The 24973-nt window shown below is 45.6% G+C and overlaps 1 protein-coding gene across 2 annotated transcripts in view; it reads left to right on the top strand.

Moving 5' to 3' along the window:
• The window catches only part of polk (polymerase (DNA directed) kappa), a 171245-nt gene that overhangs the window by 99078 nt on the left and 47194 nt on the right, over positions 1-24973 (top strand). For both annotated transcript variants that reach the window (XM_072516053.1, XM_072516054.1), the window contains 3 exons: positions 6632-6782; positions 11832-12098; positions 19890-20014. In XM_072516053.1, coding sequence (XP_072372154.1) covers positions 6632-6782; positions 11832-12098; positions 19890-20014 — 543 coding nt within the window. The remainder of the gene's footprint in view (positions 1-6631; positions 6783-11831; positions 12099-19889; positions 20015-24973) is intronic.

The raw sequence follows: 24973 nt of genomic DNA, 5'->3' as shown, positions 1-24973 counted from the left end.
GTGGTGGACAATGAAACAACTCAGTGGAGGTAGAGGCGCAACAAATATCCCATCCTCAATGATGGGGAGCCCAGTGTTAAAAGACGAGGCTGAAGTATTCGCAGTAATCTTCAACCAGTATTGCCGAATGGATGATCTATCTCGGTCTCCTCCAGAGGTCCTCAGCGTTACAGATGCCAGTCTTCAGCCAATTCGATTCACCCCACGTGATATCAAGAAATGGCTGAAGGCACTGGATAATACAAAGGCGGAAAATGAGCTACAACACACGACTCACTTGCATGCCAAACAACATAAGCAGCAAATGATAAATAGAACCAGGAGACAACCAAATGATCAGATTTAAGCTCTGCAGTCCCGCCACATCCAGCATGAAAGATCCTGACAATATTCCAACAATATCCTGAAGGCTTGTGCTCCAGAACTTAGGGCGTCTCTACAAGCTGTTCCAGTACAGCTACAACACTGTTATCTACCCTGCAATAAGGAAAATTGGCCAGGAATGTCCAGTACAAAAAAAGCTGGATAAATCCAAGTCGACCAATTACCACCCTATTAGTCTAATGTCAATCATCAGTAAAGTGATGGTAGGGATCATCAACAGTGCTATCAAACGATACTTACTGAGCAATAACCTGTTCACGGACGCTCAGTTTGGATTCTGCCAGGGTCACTCAGCTCCTGACCTCATTACAGCCTTGGTTCAAACATGGACAAAAGAGCTGAACTCCAGAGGTGAGAATGACTGCCCTTGACATCAAGGCAGCATTTGATCAAGTATGGCATCAAGGAGCCCTAGCTAAACTGGAGTCAATGGGAATCAGGGGGAAAACTCTCCTCTGGTTGGAATTACACCTGGCACAAAGGAAGATGGTTGTGGTTCTTTGAGGTCAGTAATCTCAGCTCCAGGACATCACTGCAGGAGTTCCTCAGGGTCGTGTGCAAGGCCCAATCATCATCAGCTGCTTCATCAATGACCTCCCATCATGAGGTCAGATGTGGGGATGTTTGGCTGATGTTCAGCATTCGGGACTCCTCACACTGAAGCAGTCCATGTCCAAATGGACGATATCTAGGCTTGGGCTGACGAATGGCAAGTTACATTCGTGCCACACGAGTGTTAAGCAACGACCATCTCCAATGAGGGAATCATTGACCAAAAACTGGACTGGACTAGCCATATAAATACTGTGGCTACAAAAGCAGGTCAGCGAGTAACTCGCCTCCTGACTCCCTAATGCTTGTCCACCACCTACAAGGTACAATTTAGGAGTGTGGTGGAATACTTTTCCACTTGCCTGGAGGAGTGCAGCTCCAACAATGCTCCAAGAAGCTTGGCACTATCTCAGACAAAGCAGCCAGCTTGATTGCTACCTCTTCCACAAACATTCAATCCCATCACCACCGATGAACAGTGGCAGCAGTGTGTCCCGTTTACAAGATGCACTGCAGGAACTTACCCAGGCTCCCTTAGGCAGCACCTTCCAAACCTACGACGACTACAATCTAGAAAGTTAAGGGCCGCAGATACCGCATAGGTGAGCTGACAAGATGGATACAGAACTGGCTAGGTCATAAAAGGCAGAGAGTAGCAATGGAAGGGTGCTTTTCTGATTGGAGGGCTGTGACTAGTGGTTCAGTGCTGGGACTTTTGCTGTGCATAGTATATATAAATGATTTGGAGGAAAATGTAACTGGTCTGATTAAGTTTGGTAACGACACAAAGGTTGGTGTAATTGCGGATAGCGATTAGGACTGTCAGAGGATACAGCAGGATTTAGATCGTTTGGAGACTTGGGCGGTGAGATGGCAGATGGAGTTTAATCCGGACAAATGTGAGGTAATGCATTTTGGAAGGTCTAATGCAGGTAGGGAATATACAGTGAATGGTAGAACCCTCAATAGTATTGACAGTCAGAGAGATCTAGGTGTACAGGTCCACAGGTCACTGAAAGGGGCAACACAGGTGGAAAAGGTAGTCAAGAAGGCATGCGGCATACTTGCCTTCATTGGCCGTGGCATTGAGTATAAAAATTGGCACGTCATGTTGCAGCTGTATAGAACCTTAGTTAGGCCACACTTGGAGTATAGTGTTCAATTCTGGTCGCCACACTACCAGTAGGATGTGGAGGCTTTAGAGAGGGTGCAGAAGAGATTTACCAGGATGTTGCCTGGTATGAAGGGCATTAGCTATGAAGAGAGGTTGAATAAACTCGGTTTGTTCTCACTGGAACGAAGGAGGTTAAGGGGCAACCTGATAGAGGTCTACAAAATTATGAGGGGCATAGACAGAGTGGATAGTCAGAGACTTTTTCCCAGGGTAGAGGGGTCAATTACTAGGGGGCATAGGTTTAAGGTGCGAGGGGCAAGGGTTAGAGACGATGTACGAGGTACGTTTTTTACACAGAGGGTAGTGGGAGCCTGGAACTCGCTGCCGGAGGAGGTGGTGGAAGCAGGGACGACAGTGACGTTTAAGGGGCATCTTGACAAATACATGAATAGGGTGGGAATAGAGGGATACGGACCCCGGAAGTGTAGAAGGCTTGGAGGGCCGAAGAGCCTGTTCCTGTGCTGTACTTTTCTTTGTTCTTTGTGAGATCCATGGGAACACCACCACCTGGATGTTCCCCTCCAAGTCACTCACCATGAGACTCGGAAATATCGCTGTTCCTTCACTGTTGTTGACTACAAGAGGCTGGGAATAATGCAACAAGAACTTCCTTACTCCCCAAAGACTGCCCAGGATCTACAAGGCACAAGTCAGGAGGAGTGTGATGGAATACTTTCCACTTGTCTGGATGAGTGCAGCTCCAACACTTCTAAAGAGGTTTGACACCATCCAGGACAAAGCAGCCCGCTTGATTGACACCCCATCCACCTCCTTAAACATTCACTGATTGCACCACCGGCGTATAGTAGCCGCAGTGTGTACTATCTGCAAAATGCGCAGCAGCAACTCGCCAAGGCTCGTTTGGCAGTGTGTTCCAAACCTAGGACCTCTACCACCTAGAAGGACAAGGCTAACAGAAGCATGGATCACCACTACCACCTGCAAGTTTTCCTCCAAGTCACACACAATACTGACTTGGAACTATATCACTGTTTCTTGACCGCAATTGAATCAAAGTCCTGGAACTTTCTTCCTAACATAACTGTGGGTGGACCTACACCACATCCGTGGAATCACTACAGTGCAGAAGAAGGCCATTCAGCCCATCGAGTCTGCACCAGCCTTCCGAAAGAGCACCCTACCTAGTCCCACTCCCCCACTCTATCCCCGTAATCCATTAACCCTACCTAACTTTTGGACACTAATGGACAATTTAGCATGGCCAATCCACCTAATCTGCACATCTTTGGACTGTGGGAAGAAACCGGAGCACCCGGAGGAAACCCACGCAGACACCGGGAGAATTTAAACACACCACACAGTCATCCAAGGCTGGAATCGAACCTGGGTCCCTGGCACGATGAGGCCGCAGTGCTAACCACTGTGCCACCATCCCACCATGAACTGCAATGGCTCAAGAAGACAGCTCACCACCATCTTCTCCAAGTCAGTTAAGGATGGACAATAAATGTTGGCCGAGCCAGCGATACCCTTTAAAAGAATGAATTTTAAAATATTGGCTGGTGACATCTTTGTGAAAGGCTCACTCTTTTTCGATGTAAATCAGTAATTGAGAATGAGGAAATGGCAGAAATATACAAAAGAAGTACTATGCCTCATGGACATTGCTAAAGGCCAGAGGCTATTATTTAAAGGAAGTTGATACTAAAGAAGTTCCTCAAAGTTAACACAAATAATTGGTTCTGATGGTTTATCATAATGAACGTTAGAGAATAAATAATTTGCTTTTAATTTTCCGAAAAGCTAGTCTCAGTATTGGTGAAAATTAAGCTGTCATCAATTGTCATAAAACCTCCCCTCCCTAGCACGGGAAAAAGCCTGCGCTTTCCTGAGCCAGCCCCACCCCCTGTGGCGCAGCTCCTGTTGCGGCCTTATCCCAGTTCCCCCATCCCCGAGTCTTACCTCCCACCAGCACCGACGTCCACATTCCCCACTATCTCATCAAAAGAAAAAAGAACTCTTCCCCCATCCCCATCCATCATCCCACCCGTGAAACATTCTTTACCCATATTTACAACCCTATATACAGTCAACATCTCCCCCACAACCACAGCCCCTCAGTTCAAGTCCAGTTTTTCGGTTTGGATAAAGGTCCAAGCCTCTTCTGGCGTTTCGAAATAGTGGTGTCGGTCCTGATAAATGACGCACAGTCGCGCAGGCTGCAGCATTCCGAATCTCACTCTTTTTTTATGCAGCAACGCCTTGGCCCGGTTGAAGCCCGCTCTCCTCTTTGCCACCTCCGCACTCCAGTCCTGGTAGACTCGGATCACCGCATTCTCCCATCTACTGCTCCGCACCTTCTTGGCCCATCTCAGGACACTCTCTTTGTCCGCGAAGCGATGGAACCTCGCCACTATCGCCCTTGGCGGCTCGCCAGCCTTGGGTTTCCTCGCCAGGACCTGGTGAGCCCCTTCTAGCTCCAGGGGGCTCGGAGAGACCTTCGCCCCCATCAGCGAATGGACTATCGTGCTCACATACGCCCCGGCATCAGCCCCCTCCACTCCTTCGGGGAGACCCAGAATCCGGAGATTCTTCCTCCTCGACCTGTTCTCCAGGACCTCGAGTCTCTCGGCCCACCTCTTGTGCACCGCCTCGTGCGCCTCCATCCTTACCGCCAGGCCCAGGATCTCGTTCTCATTAGTTTTATCCCTCACCTCACGGAGCTCCACCGCCTGGCCTTCTGGGTCTCCTTCAGCCCCTCGATCGCCAACAGCATTGGCGCCAGCACCTCCTTTTTCAGCTCCTCCATGCAGCGCCTGAGGAACTCCTGCTGGTCCGGCCCCCATGCTGCTCGATCTCCATCCTCCGCCATCTTGGTTTTTCCCCCTCGTTTTTGCCGCTGCTCCAAAGCCTCTTTCTCCATCGCTCCACCGCTAATCCCCACCATACGACATAAGGGGGGACCTTACTTCACCTTCCCACACGGGATTCAATCAAAAAATTTCCGTTAGGGCTCCTCCGGAGAGCCCAAAAGTCCATTATAGCGGGTGCTGCCAAAATGTGCGGCTTAGCTCCGCATCGCCGCAACCGGAAGTCGCTGAGTCCAATGTTGACAACCTTCTCTGCAGTGGCAGGAAGCCATTTGATTAAATTGGATTGGATTTGTTTATTGTCACGTGTACTGAGGTACAGTGCAAAGTATTTTTCTGCGAGCAGCTCAAACAATTCATTAAGTACAAGAAAGGAAAATAAAAGAAAAAGAAAATATGTAAGAGAGCAACACAAGATACACAATGTAAATACACAGACACCGGCATTGGGTGAAGCGTATAGCAGTGTAGTATTAATCAGGTCAGTCCATAAGAGGGTCGTTTAGGAGTCTGGTAACAGCAGGGAAGAAGCTGTTTTTGAATCTGTTCGTGCATGTTCTCAGACTTTTGTATCTCCTGCCTGATGGAAGAAGTTGGAAGAGTGAGTAAGCCGGGTGGGATTGTCTTTGATTATGCTGCCCGCTTTCCTCAGGCAGTGGGAGGTGTAGATGGAGTCAATGGATGGGAGGCAAGTTTGTGTGATCGACTGGGCTGTGTTCTACACTCTCTGAAATTTCTTACGGTCTTGGGCCGAGCAGTTGCCATACCAGGCTGTGCTGCAGGAGATAGGATGCTTTCTATGGTGCATCTGTAATAGTTGGTAAGAGTTAATGTGGACATGCCGAATTTCCTTAGTTTCCTGATGAAGTATAGGCGCTGTTGTGCTTTCTTAATAGTAGCGTCGACGTGGGTGGACCAGGACAGATTTTTGTTGATGTGCACCCCTACGAATTTGAAGTTGTTTGAGACAGATAATTAGACAATTAACACCAATCTTGCAGCAACAGTTTCCCCAGCGTTGCACGGGCTCCTTGCTGTGCCTGCACCGTGGTAACTCGGAGGAGGCAGCTGTTCAATGGGAAGTCAGAGCAGTGTGAGAATTCAAGGATGTCCAATCTAACAACATAAAATTCTGAGACTAATGTCTTCTGGTTGCCTGCAGACACAGTGAAGGCTGCTGGCTGCCCTTGCAATGTGCTGAATCGAACTCCCGCCTCTGCTGTTTCTAATTGGATGACAACCCCAGAGGCAGGTATTTAATTTACCTGCTTCCAGAAGTTTGAAAGGGAAGGCGTGCTATTGCTGTGAACAGGGTTGGGATCCGAAAATGCTGCCCACAATGTTGGCTTGAACCATTATCAGAGCCCTGAAATAGGAAGAGGATACAAGAGGAAACATAGTCAGTAAAATGAAACTGTCTGTTACCCAGCAGGGAATGGATTCTTAATTTTCTTGTAAATATTTTTATGAAGGGGAATTCTTTTGTCGGTGAAAATATTCTCCAGGCTATCCTTCTCTTTTAATCTGTAACTAGATGTTTGCCAAATGGAGTGTGGAGTATAAAACTTATGTTGCTTTTTGATGGAAGGATGGAAGAATGCAATATTATGCATTGTAACTGGGATCCAATTTAGTTGCTTATCAGAGTCTTTTAAGTTTTAAACTATTTTCAAAATCTTCCTTGTTACAGGTACAAGAGATACTGGTAGACTATGACCCCAATTTCCTACCAATGAGTCTTGATGAAGCCTACCTGGATTTAACAGAACATTTACACCAACGGCAGAATTGGCCTGAGCACAAAAGAACATACTACTGCCATGGAGAAGGTGTTACAAATGGTACAAAACAAAATACTGTGGATTCTAGAAATCTGAAATAAAAAGAACAAGTGCTGAAAATGTTGAGCAGGTCAGGCAGCACTTTTGGGGAGAAACAGAGTTAATGTTCAGGTAGATGATCTTTCATCAGAATAGAAGATCGCCAAGATGGATCATCCACTTGGCACTTCTGGCTCATGATGAATCGAATCCCAACACGGCAGCTGGTGGAATTTAAATTTAATTAATGAATACAAAACTTGGAATTGAAAGCTGGTCTCCGTAATGGTGACCATGAAACTAATGTATCAGCATCACCTTTTGCATTGATGTGCTGGGCTCCCCATCATTGAGGGTGGGAATATTTATGGAGCCTCCTCCACCTGTTAGTTGTTTAATTGTTCACCACCATTCATGATTGGATGTGGCAGGACTGCAGAGCTTTGACCTGATCTGTTAATGGTGGCATTGCTTGGCTATGGTTCTCACTTACTGCTTCCTCAATTTGTTTGCAAGTGTAAAGTCGCCATAGTCCCAGAAGACTTTTCCCTTTGAGGGGGAGAGCTGACTTGTGATGAGTTATTGAGGATCACCACACCTCGGGCGAGGGGCAAGGTTAAGAAGGCGGGCCTTCATTAAGAACCTCAGCCAGGACAGGGATTTAACTCTGCATCACGAACCAGCTGTTTAGCCAACTGAGCTAAACTGGCCCCTGGTAGTGGTCCTGTATCCTCTATCCTGTGCTGTAGCTTCACCAGATTGCCACCTCATTTTACGATATACCTGATGCTGTTCCTGACGTGCTCTCCTGAACTCTTCATTGAACCGGGGCTGACTCCTTAGCTTGATAGTAATAGTAGAGTTGGGGATATGCCAAGCACTGAGGTTACAGATTGAGGTTGAGTACAATTCTGCTGCTGCTGATGGCTCACAGCACCTCATGGATGTCATGTTTTGAGTTGCTAGATCTGTTCTGAATTTATCTTAATTAAAAGCAAAGGGCTGTGGATGCTGGAAATCTGAAATACCAATAGCAAATGCTGATAAACTCAGCAGGTTTGGCAGCATCTGTGGAGAGCGCAAGAATTAAGACTTCCAATCTAACTGACCCTTCTACAGACCTAAGAAGGCCACTTAGATCCAAAACGTTCCTCTCTTTCTGAGTTTATCTTGAATTAATCTTATTTAACACCAGTGGTAGTGCCACTCAACACAATGGAGGGTGTCCAGACTGTGAAGACGAGACTTCATCTCCACGAGGACTGTGTCGTGGCTGCTCCGAACAATACTCTCAAAGATAGATGCATCAGCAGTGGGTAGATTAGTGAGGGTGAGGTCAAGTAGGTTTTCGCCCTTGGTTCCCTCACCACCTGCCACAGGCCCAGTCTGGAAGATATATCCTTCAGTGCTGCTAAACCAAATACAAACATATTAATCAGGATAAGGAGCAGGAGTAGGCCATCAGCCCCTTGAGTCTGCTCCCCCATGTGATATGATTCTGGCCTCAACTTCACAAGGAATAGACCATGTGGCTGGTCGAGCCTGCTCCTCCACGCAATACTATTATGGCTGATCTTGGGTAGTTTTAGCGGATAGGAGTAGGACCTTGTAGTGCTTTAAGTGGTTCAGCGAGATCTGGCAGATGATGGCTAAACCGGTTGTGCACTAAATCCTTTGAAGTCTGCGTCTCTTGGACATAAGTAAGTGGAGATTTGAGACATAGTGGGAGAACGGTCAGGGTGCAAGAGACTGTTGGTTTTATAGGGAACTAGGATATCAAAAGGTGAGGGTATAATTGAATTAATTAGTCACTGAAATGAAATTTTTCATTTTCATTTTTCATTTTCATTTTCATTTCACTGCAGAAATGTTATGGTGAACAGAGGCTAGATAACTGGGATTTTGAAAATGCAGTTCAAGTGAATTAGGGATGGCAATTTCCAGGGATGGGTGCAGAGGAGGTAGGGTTGGGGGGGGTGGAAGGGGCATGTGGGTGGTGAGTAATACAATTATCTGTGATTGAAATAATGAGAGTAGTGAGACTATGTGAGATGGCAAGGGGGTGCATGTGAACGTTTGTAATAATAGGGTAGTTGTTTTCAGTAGCTAGTGGTGTCCCTCAGGGATCAGTGTTGGGCCCACAACTGTTCACAATTTACATAGATGATTTGGAGTTGGGGACCAAGGGCAATGTGTCCAAGTTTGCAGACGACACTAAGATAAGTGGTAAAGCAAAAAGTGCAGAGGATACTGGAAGTCTGCAGAGGGATTTGGACAGGCTAAGTGAATGGGCTAGGGTCTGGCAGATGGAATACAATGTTGACAAATGTGAGGTTATCCATTTTGGTAGGAATAACAGCAAAAGGGATTATTATTTAAATGATAACATATTAAAACATGCTGCTGTGCAGAGAGACCTGGGTGTGCTCGTGCATGAGTCGCAGAAAGTTGGTTTTCAGGTGCAACAGGTGATTAAGAAGGCAAATGGAATTTTGTCCTTCATTGCTAGAGGGATGGAGTTTAAGACTAGGGAGGTTATGCTGCAATTGTATAAGGTGTTAGTGAGGCCACACCTGGAGTATTGTGTTCAGTTTTGGTCTCCTTACTTGAGAAAGGACGTACTGGCACTGGAGGGTGTGCAGAGGAGATTCACTAGGTTAATCCCAGAGCTGAAGGGGTTGGATTACGAGGAGAGGTTGAGTAGACTGGGACTGTACTCGTTGGAATTTAGAAGGATGAGGGGGGATCTGATGGAAACATATAAGATTATGAAGGGAATCGATAGGATAGATGCGGGCAGGTTGTTTCCACTGGAGGGTGAAAGCAGAACTAGGGGGCATAGCCTCAAAATAAGGGGAAGTAGATTTAGGACTGAGTTTAGGAGGAACTTCTTCACCCAAAGGGTTGTGAATCTATGGAATTCCTTGCCCAGTGAAGCAGTTGAGGCTCCTTCATTAAATGTTTTTCAGATAAAGATAGATAGTTTTTTGAAGAATAAAGGGATTAAGGGTTATGGTGTTCGGGCTGGAAAGTGGAGCTGAGTCCACAAAAGATCAGCCATCATCTCATTGAATGGCGGAGCAGGCTCGAGGGGCCAGATGGCCTACTCCTGCTCCTAGTTCTTATGTTCTTATGTAGTGGGAGACTTTAATTTTCCTCCTATTGACAGGAAATCCCTTCGGGCTAGGGGTCTGGATGGTGAGGAATTTGTTAAGTGTGTTCAGCAAGGTTTTTTGGACCATGTGGAAAGTCTGACTGGAGAGGGGGCTATACTGGACCTAGTACAGGGCACGAATCCGGCCAGGTGATCAAAGTTGCAGTGGGGGAAAATGTGGCGAACAGTGACCACAATTCCGTAAGCTTTTGGATACTCATGGAAAAGGACCAATGTTGTCCGAAGGTTAAGGTGTTAAATTGGGGGAAAGCTAAGTACAACCGATGAGACAGGATTTGGAGGCTGTTTGAGGATAAATCCACATTTGGCATGAGGGAGTCTTTTAAGGAGCAATTGATGGGAGTGCAGGACAGACATGTGCCGATGAAAAGGAAAGGCAGGATTCAGGAACCATGGATGTCCAGCGAAATTGCGAGTCTAGTCAAAAAGAAAAAGGATGCAGACATGAGGTCTAGGCAAGTAAAAACAGATGAAGCACTTGAAGAATGCAGAGAAAATGGAAAAGCTCAAACAGAGTTAGGAGGGTAAAAAAGGGTCATGAAATATCCTTGGCAGACAGGATTAAGGCGAATCCCAAGGCATTTTATACGTATATTAGGAACAAGAGGGTAGCTAGAGAAAGAGTTGGTCCACTCAAGGACAAAGGAGGGAAATTATGCATTGAACTAAAGGAAGTAGGTGAGATCTTTAATGAGTATTTTGCATCGCTATTCACATAGAAGGGACGCGTTGATTGGTGGTGTCTCAGGGCGATCTCTCGGAGAGGGATATGAGTTGGGTGAGAAGCACCATGTGAATGCTCAGGAGTTCACCAGAAGAAAACCATTTGCAACTGTGCCAGTCCCAAGTGAGAAGCCTATGTGTCAAGCTAATGGTAACCCGTCACTGGTTTATGTATCTGTAAAGATATTGCTGGGGTCAAGGAATAGCGGGAATTGTCATCTTGTGTGTATATTGAGACTTTTCCAAACGTTTTGTCTCGTGCAGTATAGTTCACTTGCTTTAATAAATATTTCATTCTTTCTATTAAAGTTCATTAGCAGACTCCTATGAATATGCTCAATAACTTACCTCCATGTTTCAAAAAAAAATGTGATCTATCAAGCCAATTTTTGCAGGCAGCACGGTAGCATTGTGGATAACACAATTGCTTCACAGCTCCAGGGTCCCAGGTTTGATTCCGGCTTCGGTCACTGTCTGTGCGGAGTCTGCACATCCTCCCTGTGTGTGCGTGGGTTTCCTCCGGGTGCTCCGGTTTCCTCTCACAGTCCAAAGATGTGCAGGTTAGGTGGATTGGCCATGATAAATTGCCCTTAGTGTCCAAAATTGCCCTTGGTGTTGGGTGGGGTTACTGGGTTAAGGGGATAGGGTGGAGGTGTTGACCTTGGGTAGGGTGCTCTTTCCAAGAGCCGGTGCAGACTCGCTGGGCCGAATGGCCTCCTTCTGCACTGTAAATTCTATGATCTATGATTTTCATTGTGGGATCTGACTTGCCCAGTATTAACATCAACTGGGAATGTAACGTTGAGTGTAAAAATGGTGGAAATATACAGCAGGACCAAAAAAAGCAGAACAAATAGGTTAATATTTCAAATTCCAATCCAGGATCTGCACCTCAAATATTAACCTAAATTTTCTCTTTCCAGATGCTGGGAAATATGTTATGTTGTTTATTTTCTGCATTTTATGTTTTAAATAAGCAATAAGGGCAAAGTATTACATGACTAACCAGTGACTTATATTTGAACTGATTTATTAAGTGATGGATATAAAGTAAAATAAATTATATGATAACAGAAATTCAAAGAAAATGTCAATATTGTGCAAGAAAATGCAATTTTAAACTACATTCTGAAATCCATATAGATTTATGCTTTTTTAAAATATTGATGCAGTAAAAGAGAACATGGATGATTTAGAGCCATCCTGTGAAGATTTGAAAAACATTTCACCAATACTTTTTGAAGACAGCCCGCCAATATTGTCACAGCAAGGATCAGTCCAGTGTGAAATACAACAGACTGATCTTCATCTGCAAAGCATTGATAAAGAATTACATCAGCAGCAGAAAGAAGCAATTGTGTTTGGCGTAACAGCAGAGGAGGCTGTTAGAGAAATGCGCTTCAGAGTTGAACAGAAGACAAAATTAACAGCCAGTGCAGGTAAAAGATAAATTGCATTTATCATTTCTTTCACTGCAACTGTATCACCTGTCTGTACCTTGGATGTGGAAATAACATAATTAAATGCCACAAAAAATACAACATATTGGAAATGCACAGTTGTGATGTAGGAAATGTAGCAAGCACTCACAGGCAGCAATGTGGACGTGTAAACGAAGAGATATTAAGAAACAGCTAAGCACACTGGATGCAGCCAAATCTCAGCTGTCGTACTGAAGACTTTTGCTCCAGAACTAGTCGCTCCGCTAAACAAGCTGTTCCAGTAGTGTTCCATTTCTGTTTGGGGTGTCAATGATGTAGTGGTGATACTAGAATAGTAATCTAGAGACCAGGCTAATGGTCTGGGCTCATAGATTCAAATCCTACCATGGTAGCTTGTGCAATTTAAATTCAGTTCCTAAATCTGGGGCATGAGTATATATAAATGATTTGGAGGAAAATGTAACTGGTCTGATTAGTAAGTTTGCAGATGACACAAAGGTTGGTGGAATTGCGGATAGCGATGAGGACTGTCAGAGGATACAGCAGGATTTAGATTGTTTGGAGACTTGGGCGGAGAGATGGCAGATGGAGTTTAATCCGGACACGTGAGGTAATGCATTTTGGAAGGTCTAATGCAGGTAGGGAATATACAGTGAATGGTATCAAGAGTATTGACAGTCGGAGAGATCTAGGAGTACAGGTCCACAGGTCACTGAAAGGGGCAACACAGGTGGAAAAGGTAGTCAAGAAGGCATACGGCATGCTTGCCTTCATTGGCCGGGGCATTGAGTATAAGAATTGGCAAGTCATGTTGCAGCTGTATAGAACCTTAGTTAGGCCACACTTGGAGTATAGTGTTCAATTCTGGTCGCCACACTACCAGAAGGATGTGGAGGCTTTAGAGAGGGTGCAGAAGAGATTTACCAGAATGTTGCCTGGTATGGAGGGCATTAGCTATGAGGAGCGGTTGAATAAACTCAGTTTGTTCTCACTGGAACGAAGGAGGTTGAGGGGAGACCTGATAGAGGTATACAAAATTATGAGGGGCATAGACAGAGTGGATAGTCAGAGGCTTTTCCCCAGGGTAGAGGGGTCAATTACTAGGGGGCATAGGTTTAAGGTGAGAGGGGCAAGGTTTAGAGTAGATGTACGAGGCAAGTTTTTTACGCAGAGGGTAGCGGGTGCCTGGAACCCGCTACCGGAGGAGGTGGTGGAAGCAGGGACGATAGTGACATTTAAGGGGCATCTTGACAAATACATAAATCGGATGGGAATAGAGGGATACGGACCCAGGAAGTGTAGAAGATTGTAGTTTAGTCGGACAGCATGGTCGGCACGGGCTTGGAGGGCCGAAGGGCCTGTTCCAGTGCTGTACATTTCTTTGTTCTTTGTATGATCTATTGGAAAGGTTTCTGTGCGGTGAGTTTTACTGGAAGTTTCTCCCCGGAGTGCGGGTTCCCCACTGCTATCTAACCACAAACTTAGAATCGCGTCCTAAGTGTGATAGCGAGCAGGAAATGCCGGCGGGGCCGTCGCAGCTATTAAACGTGAATTGGCCCATTGATGACCTTGATGAGGCACTGTGGAGCATGTCTCAGTCACAGGTGGGCATTGCCGAGGTGCTGCAGAGCATGTCCTGGTCACTGGGGGATGAGTCCTGTTCGCAGGTGGGCATTGCTGGGGCAGTCCAGAGCATGTCCCAGTCATTGAGGGGCTCGCTGAGGGCGCCAACACCATTGGGGAGCCGCAGGGACAGGCGGGGCTCGATCCAGCAACACCCCCCATTCCGAGCTGAATCCCTGGGCCCCCATGGGCACCGACTGGGAGGAGGGGGTGCTGGGTGGTCCCGGAGCCATCCTACGACGGCGGCCACCGGCACCCCAAGAGTTGCACACCCCCTGACAACATGTCTCGCAGTCAGCAGCCGGTACAGTACATCACGGCGGGGCATGTGTCGCTGCCAGATGTGCCGGGGCCCTCTGACTCCAGAGCCCCCAGAGGATGCCCACCAGGGGTATTGAAGGCCACGGGACGTGATAAGCAGCAGACTGCCTCCAGCTCTGATGTGCATCCTCGGGACACACCTAGACGTAGCATTTCAGCTCAGAAGGCTAAGCATGTCAAGGATCACTGAGAACATTGGGGGGTGTAGGTGAGTGGGGTGGCACTATCGGGAGAGTGGAAGACACCTGTGGACACCATTAACGTCTCTTGGCCGTGATCAGTATGTTTCCTGTGGCGTTTTCTTCCGCAGTGTGGGCCGAGCACCGGGGGGTCCTAGGTTGTCGCTCGCTCGCGGGGCTCTGTGCCTGTGCGTGAAGATGGCTGCTCACCTCGGGTCCCTGCAACAGCCCTTCCGCCAGCTTCACATTTAAAAAAAAGTACTAATTGGTGACCACATGCTGTGGAGGCGGTTCGACCTTGAGAGACCGTTAGATGGGAGGGTTGCTCCCTTTAATTGTAAGGAGATTGGGCTTAAGTGGTGATTATTGATTTCTTGCCGTGTTAAGGCGAGATCCTGATTACGCCAACCGGAGTGGACCAATTCGATCACAACCAGATAGGCGCCCAGCGTGGTTCTCTATTCTGGCCCCTCCTGTGATTTAACGGCCTTGTTTTACTCTCGCTTAAGTGCAGCGCGGCCATTAAATCGTGCTTCGTCACTTTTTTGGGCCCTGGTGAATTCTCACCAGGCAAGCTCACACTTAGAATTATTTTCATTACTGGGGAGCTGAATTCACTGGTCAGACTGGCTCCCCCCCGAGATTGGGCCACCATTTTGAAAGGGTGCCCTGATCTCTTAAGCAGGCTTGAGGGTCTCCCACACTTCCCACCCGTGGGCAATGTCACTGCCCACACACATGGGTACTACACCCCCCCCCAGTGATGACACCCCGCTATGGGGTCACTGAGGCCCCCCCCCCTTTCAGGCCTTCCCATGTCGTCCCCTTTCGGCCTACCCGCCCCTTCATACCACCCTCCTTTCATGGGCATGGCCCCCCTCAGGCCCTGACCCTAGGCTCTGGCACCTGGGCACCCTGGCAGTGCTGCCAACTTTGCAGTGCCACCTAGGCAGTGCCATGGTGTCAAGGTGCCAGCCTGGCAGTGCCAAGATGCCGTGTTCCAGAGGGACGGGCGGTCTGCTCTGTCCCTGACCACCCAGGGGCAACTAATGGCCTAGGAAAACCCCTGTGTGGCGCTCCACGTGGTTCACGCTTGTGTGGAGGAGTACTGAACGGCGCCTGACTGGGGTATCCCTGAGGAGGCTGATACATGCCGGGAGCCGGATAGATCCGGGGTCAGTACACCTAAGTGGGTTTTAAACCTACTTGAGCAAGCGAGGCTTTAATCTTTATTGCAATGCCTTGCGAGACGTGGGTGGATCCCGCAAGGCGTGCCGGCTGTCTGAAGCCCGTGGGAGGCCTCTCTTGGGATCGACTGGTTGTGACATACTCCAATTCCAGCGGAACGCAACCGACAGATTGTGCCCTTGGCTAGTCTCAATAATGGTTCTAAAAATCCATCTGACTTTAATGCCCTTCAGGGGAGGATGTCTGCCATCCTCACCCTGTTTTGCGTACATTGACTCTGGACCCACTCTTAACTACCCTCCAAAGTAGCCCAGCAAGCCACTCAGTTCAAGGGAAATTAGGGATGGGCTAACAAATGCTGGCCTTGCAACGCACACTTCCTCGGAAAGAATAAAGAATTTTTTTTTAAACACTGGCATCTACTTGACAAAATGGGAAATTGCCCAGGCATGCCCTGCCCACAAAAAGCAGGATAAATCCAATCTAATTACTGCCCAATACTCTCAATAATCGACCAATGGAAATATCAACAATACTATTGAGCAGCACTTCCTCTACAATATCTTGCTCAATGATGCTGTTTGGGTTCTACCATGATGAGTCAGCTACAAACCTCGTACACCTTTAATCCATGCATAGGCAAAAGTGTTGAATGTATTCCAGAGGTAAAAAATATGTGACTGCCTTTTACATCAAGGCAGCATTTGGCACAACATGACATACAAGTTGACCTATTAAAATTGAAGTCAATATGAATCGATGGTGGCTTTCCACTGGCTGGAGTCATACCTAGCACAAAGAAATATAGCTGTGTTTGTTGGAGCTCCAGGATATTGTTAACAGGATCCACACCAGTTGGTGAAAACAGAACTAACACATAGCCTTTCTGTGCTGAGAGAGTTTATTGACTTAGTTCTGGGTCAACACTCCTCACCCGTCCCAGTATCTCAACCACCCACAATTTATATATTTTCAAATACTCACCACCTGTTTCCCTTAACACTCTAATTAACATCAATGTTGACAGACATCACTGCAGGAATTCCTCAGGGCAGTGTCTTGGTACAGACATCTTCAGCTGCTTCATCAATGGGGAGGCATTAGTGGTATTGTTGCTGGACTTGTAAACCAGAGATCCAGAGTAATGCTCTGGGGACCCCGGTTCAAATCCAGCCACTGCAGATAATGAAATTTGAATTCAATAAAAATCGGAATTAAAAGTCGAATGATGACCATGATTGTCGTAAAACCCCATCTGGTTCACTGAAGTCATTTAGGGAAAGAAATCTGCCATCCTTACCTGTGCCTATTTGTGACCCACAGCAATATGGTTGACTCTTAACTGCCCCCTCAAGGGCAATAAATGCTGGTACAACCTGTGACTCCCATGCCATGAACGAATAATTAAAAAAAAACTTCCCTCTAATATAAAGTTAGAAGTGGGGATGCTTGCTAGTGATTGCTTGTCCCACACAATTATTATGTACGATCTCTACCCCACCCAAAACCATCTGATTTTTAGAGCAGATCTTTTAAAAAAACGTTTTGAAATTTTTTTTAATGACCGGGGCTAAGATGATATGAGAAATTCCACTCTGACCTAACCAGTCTAGAAAATCACTCTGGTCTTGTTAACCCTGTGTAGTGCCTCCCTTTTGCATGAGATGATCTCCACCCCAGAAACAGGTCCAGTTCTCACTTGTAGGAATTCAGCGAATCACAATCCACTGCATGAGCTGGTGGCCTGTTCCACAGGACCACTATTCATAGAATCATAGAATCTACAGTGCGGAAGGAGGCCCACCGAGTCTGCACCGACTCTTGGAAAGAGCCCACACCTCCACCTGATCACCGTAACCCAGCAACCCCACCTAACCTTTTTGGACACTTAAGGGCAATTTTGAATGGCCAGTCTAACTCCTCGGCACATCTTTGGATTGTGGGAGGAAACCGGAGCACCTGGAGGAAACCCACGGAGACACGGGGGGGGGGGGGGGAAAGTGCAAACTCCACACAGTCACCCGAGGCTGGATTTGACCCAGGTCCCTAGAGCTGTGAGACTGCAGTGCTAACCACTGTGCCACCGTGCTGCCCAGGGAAACAGCCACCACCTGATGTATAACCTAGATATGGCATTACCTAACTTATAATTTAAAAAAAAAAAAATTTAGTGTACCCAATTCATTTTTGTTTCCAATTAAGGGCCAATTTAGCATGACCAATCCACCTACCCTGCACAATTTTGGGTTGTGGGGGGAAACCCATGCAAACACGGGGAGAATGTGCAAACTCCACACGGACGGTGTCCCAGAGCCGGGATCGAACCTGGGACCTTGGCGTCGACATAACTTATAATTGGGTTCAGTGGTACCCCCTGATCTATTTAATTGGGCAAAATTAGAACATGATCTATTCCCAGCATCATCATATACACTTTGATGAGGTCACCCGTATACCTTCACTTGGGTATAGAGTCTAACTCTTCTAGCATGTCTTGATAACGAAGATGCTTTGAACAGGGAATTGGTCTATTTACCCTCCTATGCACTCTTTCCCAAGACTCACTATCACCCACTATGTGATGAGACCAAAACAGGACACACTGTTCCAAGTGAAGCCTGATCAAGGTCTTATGTAAGGACAGAATGGTATGCATTGTATTATAATCAATAGCGCACTAAATGCACTCCAACATCCTATTTGCTTTAGCTAGTGTTTGTTTTGAATAGTGTAGATTGTCAATGATGGAGATGTCAGAGTGGGAATGGGAGAGCTACCCAATCTGCATCTGGTCATCAAATTGTAGACAAGACCACCATATCATGAACAAATAATTTTGTTTGGCTTGAAACACGCTCCAAAAATGTGTTTTTAGTCAATAAAGCAATTCTGATTGAAGTTTTACAAGTAACCCTGTTATTCTTGGCTCATTTTGCAGGTTTAAAAACAAAAGGATGAGCTTCACAATGAGTAATCCTGTTTGTGATAAAAATGTCTGTCGTGTTGGGTGTTCCGATACACAAACGAACCAACACGGTTGTAGATGGTACAACTCTGTTTTATTATTCTGTACAATAATAACTATTAACTTCTGGCTGTGGTTCGTACTTCACCAGCTAACCTGTGGACCCAGCCCTAGCACTATCTTAGTGCGGCACTCAGCACATGGTGTATGTCTGAGTGGCGCGCTGTGAGCTCTGTGCTCTGAGCTATCTCCTGGTAGAATGAGCGAGAACTGTGGTATTCCCTGTTTTATAGTGCGTGTGCTCTCACTGGTGATTGGCTGTGATGTGCGTGTGTTGGTCGGTCCATCTACCTGTCCATCAGTGTGTGTGTGTGATTGCACGATGATATGTTAATATGGATATCATGACAATGTCTGTTCATGATTATTCAAAATATGATGCTACCCTTGATGAAGATGATAGCTCACATTTGATTCATAACCTTCAGGTTTTAGTAATTGTGACAGCAATAGCTTGAATTTACTTCACAGAGGTGTAATCAAACAAAATTTAAGAATTTTTCTATCACAAGCTAATTTCTGTCAGGTGACCATCGTATCTGTGTTCCCATCTGCTTTGTGGAATTCCATTCTGCAGCCACTCAGTCTTACATTGTATGTTAGTTTTGTAGGCATTTGGACAATAACAACTTTTAAATCCACAAGAGAGATATGTTGCATTTTTAATATCTTCCCAATGGAATGTTCTAAAAGATTGTTTACATTTTGTTGTTCTGACCAGACAAGCAGGCTATCATCCAGCCTTGCGTAGTCTCACGTATATTTGGCAGATGCGAATAGAGAAAAGGTCACTTGACCTCCCAACTCCATCTTGTTTCAAAGTCAATTGCCCATTTTCCATTCCAATTTTTAAAATAAATTGTCTATTTTTCCAAAAAAGCCAAATTAAAATGCAAGATTTGCAATCCATCTAAAATCTGCATTGTGGCACTTCAATATTTTAAAATATGTTTTTAAAATAATCTTTATTGTCACAAGTAGGCTTACATTAACATTGCAGTGAAGTTACTGTGAAAATCCCCTAGTCGCCACATTCCGCTGCCTGTTCGGGTACACGGAGGGAGAATTCAGAATGTCCAATTCACCTAACAAGCACGCCTTCCAGGACTTGTGTGAGGAAACCGGAGCACCCGGAGGAAACACACGCAGACACTGGGGGAACGTGCAGACTCCGCACAGACAGTGACCCAAGCTGGGAATTGAACCTGAGACCCTGGCGCTGTGAAGCAACAGTGTAGGTATCACTGCATATAATGACATTAGCAATTGTGGCCCTCTCTTGCCCTTCTTGATTGAGGAAGAAACAAAACATATGAGATACAAAAAGTTATTTCTGTGCCGTCAAAATTACATGAATCGAATATACTAAAAAGGATAAATAATTTGTTAAGAGCAGCTCAGTGCAAATATAAATACTGATTTAATTTTTATTGTTTAACTTGATATGTCCAGGAATTGCACCAAACATGATGTTGTCCAAGGTTTGCAGTGACATGAACAAACCAAATGGCCAGTATCGAATTCCAGCAGATAGTATTGCTGTGATGGACTTCATAAAGAACCTGCCTATTAGAAAGGTAATCAGCTGTGTAGATTGAGCTTATTTCATTCACATAGTCACCAGTTGAAGAGACAAGAGAAATCTGAGGGATACTGCCTCTTTAGCACAATTCTATAATTTAAAAAAAATTAATTCATGAGATGTGTGCATTGCTGGTTGGGCCAGCATTTATTGCCCATCCTTAATAGCCCTTGAACTGAGTGGCTTGCTGGGCCATTTAAGAGTAAACCACATTGCTGTGGATCTGGAGCCACACATAGGCCAGAGCAGTTAAGGACGGCAGGTTTTCCTAATTATGCGACTCTTCGATTTTGTTCTTATTTGCACAATTCCTGCTTCGGCACTCACTGTCAGATTCACATTATTATTTTTATTTTTAGAAGTTTGAAACTTGGAAACAGATATTATTTTTTTGGAATAAAAAGCTGCATTACATAGAGCCTTCCCAGAGAAACACCTGAAAGCGATTCATGTAAAATAAATTTATTTGAAGTATAGTGACTGTGGTTAATACATAAAATCAACAGAACAAAGACCTGTTAGAGATGAGTGCAATGTCCTCTTTAAAATGTCACCCGTTTTTCAGTGTGCAGTTCTTTAAACCTTTTTTGTGCAGTGGAGAGCGTGCGTTATTTCTTACAGAACACCTACACGGTCAGGTTGCTTCATCACAGGAAACCCGTGCAGCTTTACATGAACACTGGATGAGAAGCTTTAGTTGAGAGCAGGGATGAGAAAAACTGGGCTCTTTCCACCTGAACCCAGAAGATTAAAAGGAAATTAAATCGAGAAGTTCAAAAGCTATGAATCATGATGTAATTAGGGGAACACTTATTGTTTGTTGAGTCAGTAACTTGAGGGTATGAATTCAAGGTCAACAAACTGATCAATAATAGAAAGATCTATTCATAATAGATTGTTAAAAGACAGGTTGGTTCATTTTCACACTGATGTCCACCAGCTGCAGCATACCTTCCCTGCCATCTTTACTTTGTATTTATTTAACTAATTAGGTTCTATGTTTAGAATATTACTCCGTGATATTCCATAATTATATTATGGAGTTTTAACTAGTTACTCTATAAATTCAACATATTACTTGTATCTCCCCAGTACTGTTTTAAACTAGTGCCCCATTTGGGAAGGTGGGAAAAAAAACGAAAACTCACCAATACACCTAATTAATGCTTTCCGCCTTCAGCTTTTGGTTCTCATTGCTTCTGGCTCCCTCTCTTAGAACATAGAACATAGAACAATACAGCGCAGTACAGGCCCTTCGGCCCACGATGTTGCACCGAAGCAAAAGCCATCTAACCTACACTATGCCATTATCATCCATATGTTTATCCAATAAACTTTTAAATGCCCTCAATGTTGGCGAGTTCACTACTGTAGCAGGTAGGGCATTCCACGGCCTCACTACTCTTTGCGTAAAGAACCTACCTCTGACCTCTGTCCTATATCTATTACCCCTCAGTTTAAAGTTATGTCCCCTCGTGCCAGCCATATCCATCCGCGGGAGAAGGCTCTCACTGTCCACCCTATCCAACCCCCTGATCATTTTGTATGCCTCTATTAAGTCTCCTTTTAACCTTCTTCTCTCCAACGAAAACAACCTCAAGTCCATCAGCCTTTCCTCATAAGATTTTCCCTCCATACCAGGCAACATCCTGGTAAATCTCCTCTGCACCCGCTCCAAAGCCTCCACGTCCTTCCTATAATGCGGTGACCAGAACTGTACGCAATACTCCAAATGCGGCCGTACCAGAGTTCTGTACAGCTGCAACATGACCTCCCGACTCCGGAACTCAATCCCTCTACCAATAAAGGCCAACACTCCATAGGCCTTCTTCACAACCCTATCAACATGGGTGGCAACTTTCAGGGATCTATGTACATGGACACCTAGATCCCTCTGCTTATCCACACTTTCAAGAACTTTACCATTAGCCAAATATTCCGCATTCCTGTTATTCCTTCCAAAGTGAATCACCTCACACTTCTCTACATTAAACTCCATTTGCCACCTCTCAGCCCAGCTCTGCAGCTTATCTATATCCCTCTGTAACCTGCTACATCCTTCCACACTATCGACAACACCGCCGACTTTAGTATCGTCTGCAAATTTACTCACCCACCCTTCTGCGCCTTCCTCTAGGTCATTGATAAAAATGACAAACAGCAACGGCCCCAGAACAGATCCTTGTGGTACTCCACTTGTGACTGTACTCCATTCTGAACATTTCCCATCAACCACCACCCTCTGTCTTCTTTCAGCTAGCCAATTTCTGATCCACATCTCTGAATCACCCTCAATCCCCAGCCTCCGTATTTTTTGCAATAGCCTACCCTGGGGAACCTTATCAAACGCTTTGCTGAAATCCATATACACCACATCAACTGCTCTACCCTTGTCTACCTGTTCAGTCACCTTCTCAAAGAACTCAATAAGGTTTGTGAGGCATGACCTACCCTTCACAAAGCCATGCTGACTATCCCTGATCAGGATAGTCTTGGATGACTCATTTTTGTAGTGGAGCAGGCAGCAACTTCTCCTGAAGTGCACTGAATTCCCTCACTTCACAAATCCCAAGATTTCTGCACTCAATCCACTGTGTGTGTGTGTGCGCATGTGTGAACTACCTCAGATTCCAGTCAGATGAGTCAGTCACCGCTGGCTGGTGAACTAGCTCTAACGAGTTACCTGATTAACTACCCTGCAGGTGCCTCGAGCAAGTAATTTTATTTATCAGTGACTAAGACTGAAAGAAACTGCAATTTACATTTATAGTCAAGTTAAATGCATTCTGGACTCGGTTTTAGCATGCAATCAACCCATAACATTTCCTTACTCGCCAAATTCCCGATTTAAGCACTTGGTCTCACTGCACTCTGTCTTCTGACAACTTTGTGCGACTCTTACTTGACCTCTGTATGAACCTTGTGTATATTTAAAAGCATACAACATACAATTATACAGCACAGTACAGGCCCTTCGGCTCACGATGTGGTGCCAAACTAGTCTGAAACTAAGATCAAATCAACCTACTCCCAATCATTCTAGTGCACTCCATATGCCTATCCAATAACCGCTTGAAAGTTCCTAAAGTGTCCGACTCCACTACCATAGCTGGGAGTGCGTTCCACGCCCCAACCGCTCTCTGAGTAAAGAACCTACCTCTGACATCCCTCCTATATCTTCCACCATGAACCTTATAGTTACGTCCCCTTGTAACCGCTACATCCATCCGAGGAAAAAGTCGCTGAACATCCACTCTTATTTATCCCTCTCATCATTTTGTACACCTCAATTAAGTCACCCCTCATCCTCCTTCGCTCCAATGAGAAAAGCCCTAGCTCCCCCAACCTTTCCTCATAAGACCTATCCTGCAAACCAGGCAGCATCCTGGTAAATCTCCTTTGCACCCTTTCCAATGCTTCCACATCCTTCCTATAATGAGGTGACCAGAACTGCACACAATACTCCAAATGTGATCTAACCAAGGTCTTGTACAGTTGCAGCATGACCTCATGGCTCTTAAACTCAATCCGCCTGTTAATAAATGCTAACACACTATAGGCTTTCTTCACGGCTCTATCCACTTGGGTGGCAATTTTCAGAGATCTATGGACATGAACTCCGAGATCTCTCTGCTCCTCCACATTCTTCAGAACCCTGCCGTTAACCCTGTAATCCGCATTCAAATTTGTCCTACCAAAATGAATCACCTCACACTTATCAGGGTTAAACTCAATCTGCCACTTTTCAGCCCAGCTCTGCATCCTATCAATGTCTCTTTGCAGCCGACAACAGCCCTCCACATTATCCACTACTCCACCAATCTTGATGTCATCAGCAAATTTACTAACCCAACCTTCAACTCCATTGTCCAAGTCATTGATAAAAATCACAAATAGCAGAGAACCCAGCACTGATCCCTGTGGTACACCGCTGGTGACTGGGCTCCAGGATGAAAATTTACCATCTACCACCACCCCTCTGTCTTCTATGTGATAGCCAGTCACTGATCCAAACGGCCAAATTTCCCTCTATGCCATGCCTCCTTACTTTCTGCATGAGCCGACCATGGGGCACCTTATCAAACGCCTTACTAAAATCCATGTATACGACATCAACTGCTCTACCTTCATCTATGTACTTAATTACCTCCTCAAGGAATGCAATCAAACTTGTGAGGCAAGACTTGCCTCTCACAAATCCGTGCTGACTATCTTGGATTAAGCTGTATCTTTCCAAATGATCATAACTCCTATCCCTCAGGACCCTTTCCAATAATATGGATGGATATGGCTGGCACGAGGGGACATAACTTTAAACTGAGGGGTAATAGATATAGGACAGAGGTCAGAGGTAGGTTCTTTACGCAAAGAGTAGTGAGGCCATGGAATGCCCTACCTGCTACAGTAGTGAACTCGCCAACATTGAGGGCATTTAAAAGTTTATTGGATAAACATATGGATGATAATGGCATAGTGTAGGTTAGATGGCTTTTGTTTCGGTGCAACATCGTGGGCCGAAGGGCCTGTACTGCGCTGTATTGTTCTATGTTCTATGTTCTAATATACCTATGACCGAAGTGAGACTAACCGGCCTATAATTCCCAGGGTTATACCTATTCCCTTTCTTGAACAAGGGGACAACATTCACCTCTCTCCAGCCTTTTGGCACTATTCCTGTAGACAGTGAGGACATAAAGATCAAAGCCAAAGGCTCTGCAATCTCATCCCTCGCCTCCCAAAGATTTCTAGGATATATCCCATCAGGCCCAGGGGACTTATCTATCCTCAGGCTTCTCAAAATTTCTAACACATCTTCCTTCCGAATATCTACCTCCTCCAGCCTACCAGCCTATATCTCACTATCCTCCTCAACAGCATGGCCCCTCTCCTTTGTGAACACCAAAGAAAAGTATTCATTTAGGGCCTCTCCTATATCTTCAGACCCCATGCACAC

The sequence above is a fragment of the Scyliorhinus torazame genome, chromosome 9 (assembly GCF_047496885.1).
Source record: "Scyliorhinus torazame isolate Kashiwa2021f chromosome 9, sScyTor2.1, whole genome shotgun sequence".
Taxonomy (NCBI): domain Eukaryota; kingdom Metazoa; phylum Chordata; class Chondrichthyes; order Carcharhiniformes; family Scyliorhinidae; genus Scyliorhinus; species Scyliorhinus torazame.
This window is presented reverse-complemented; position numbering and strand designations above follow the sequence as displayed.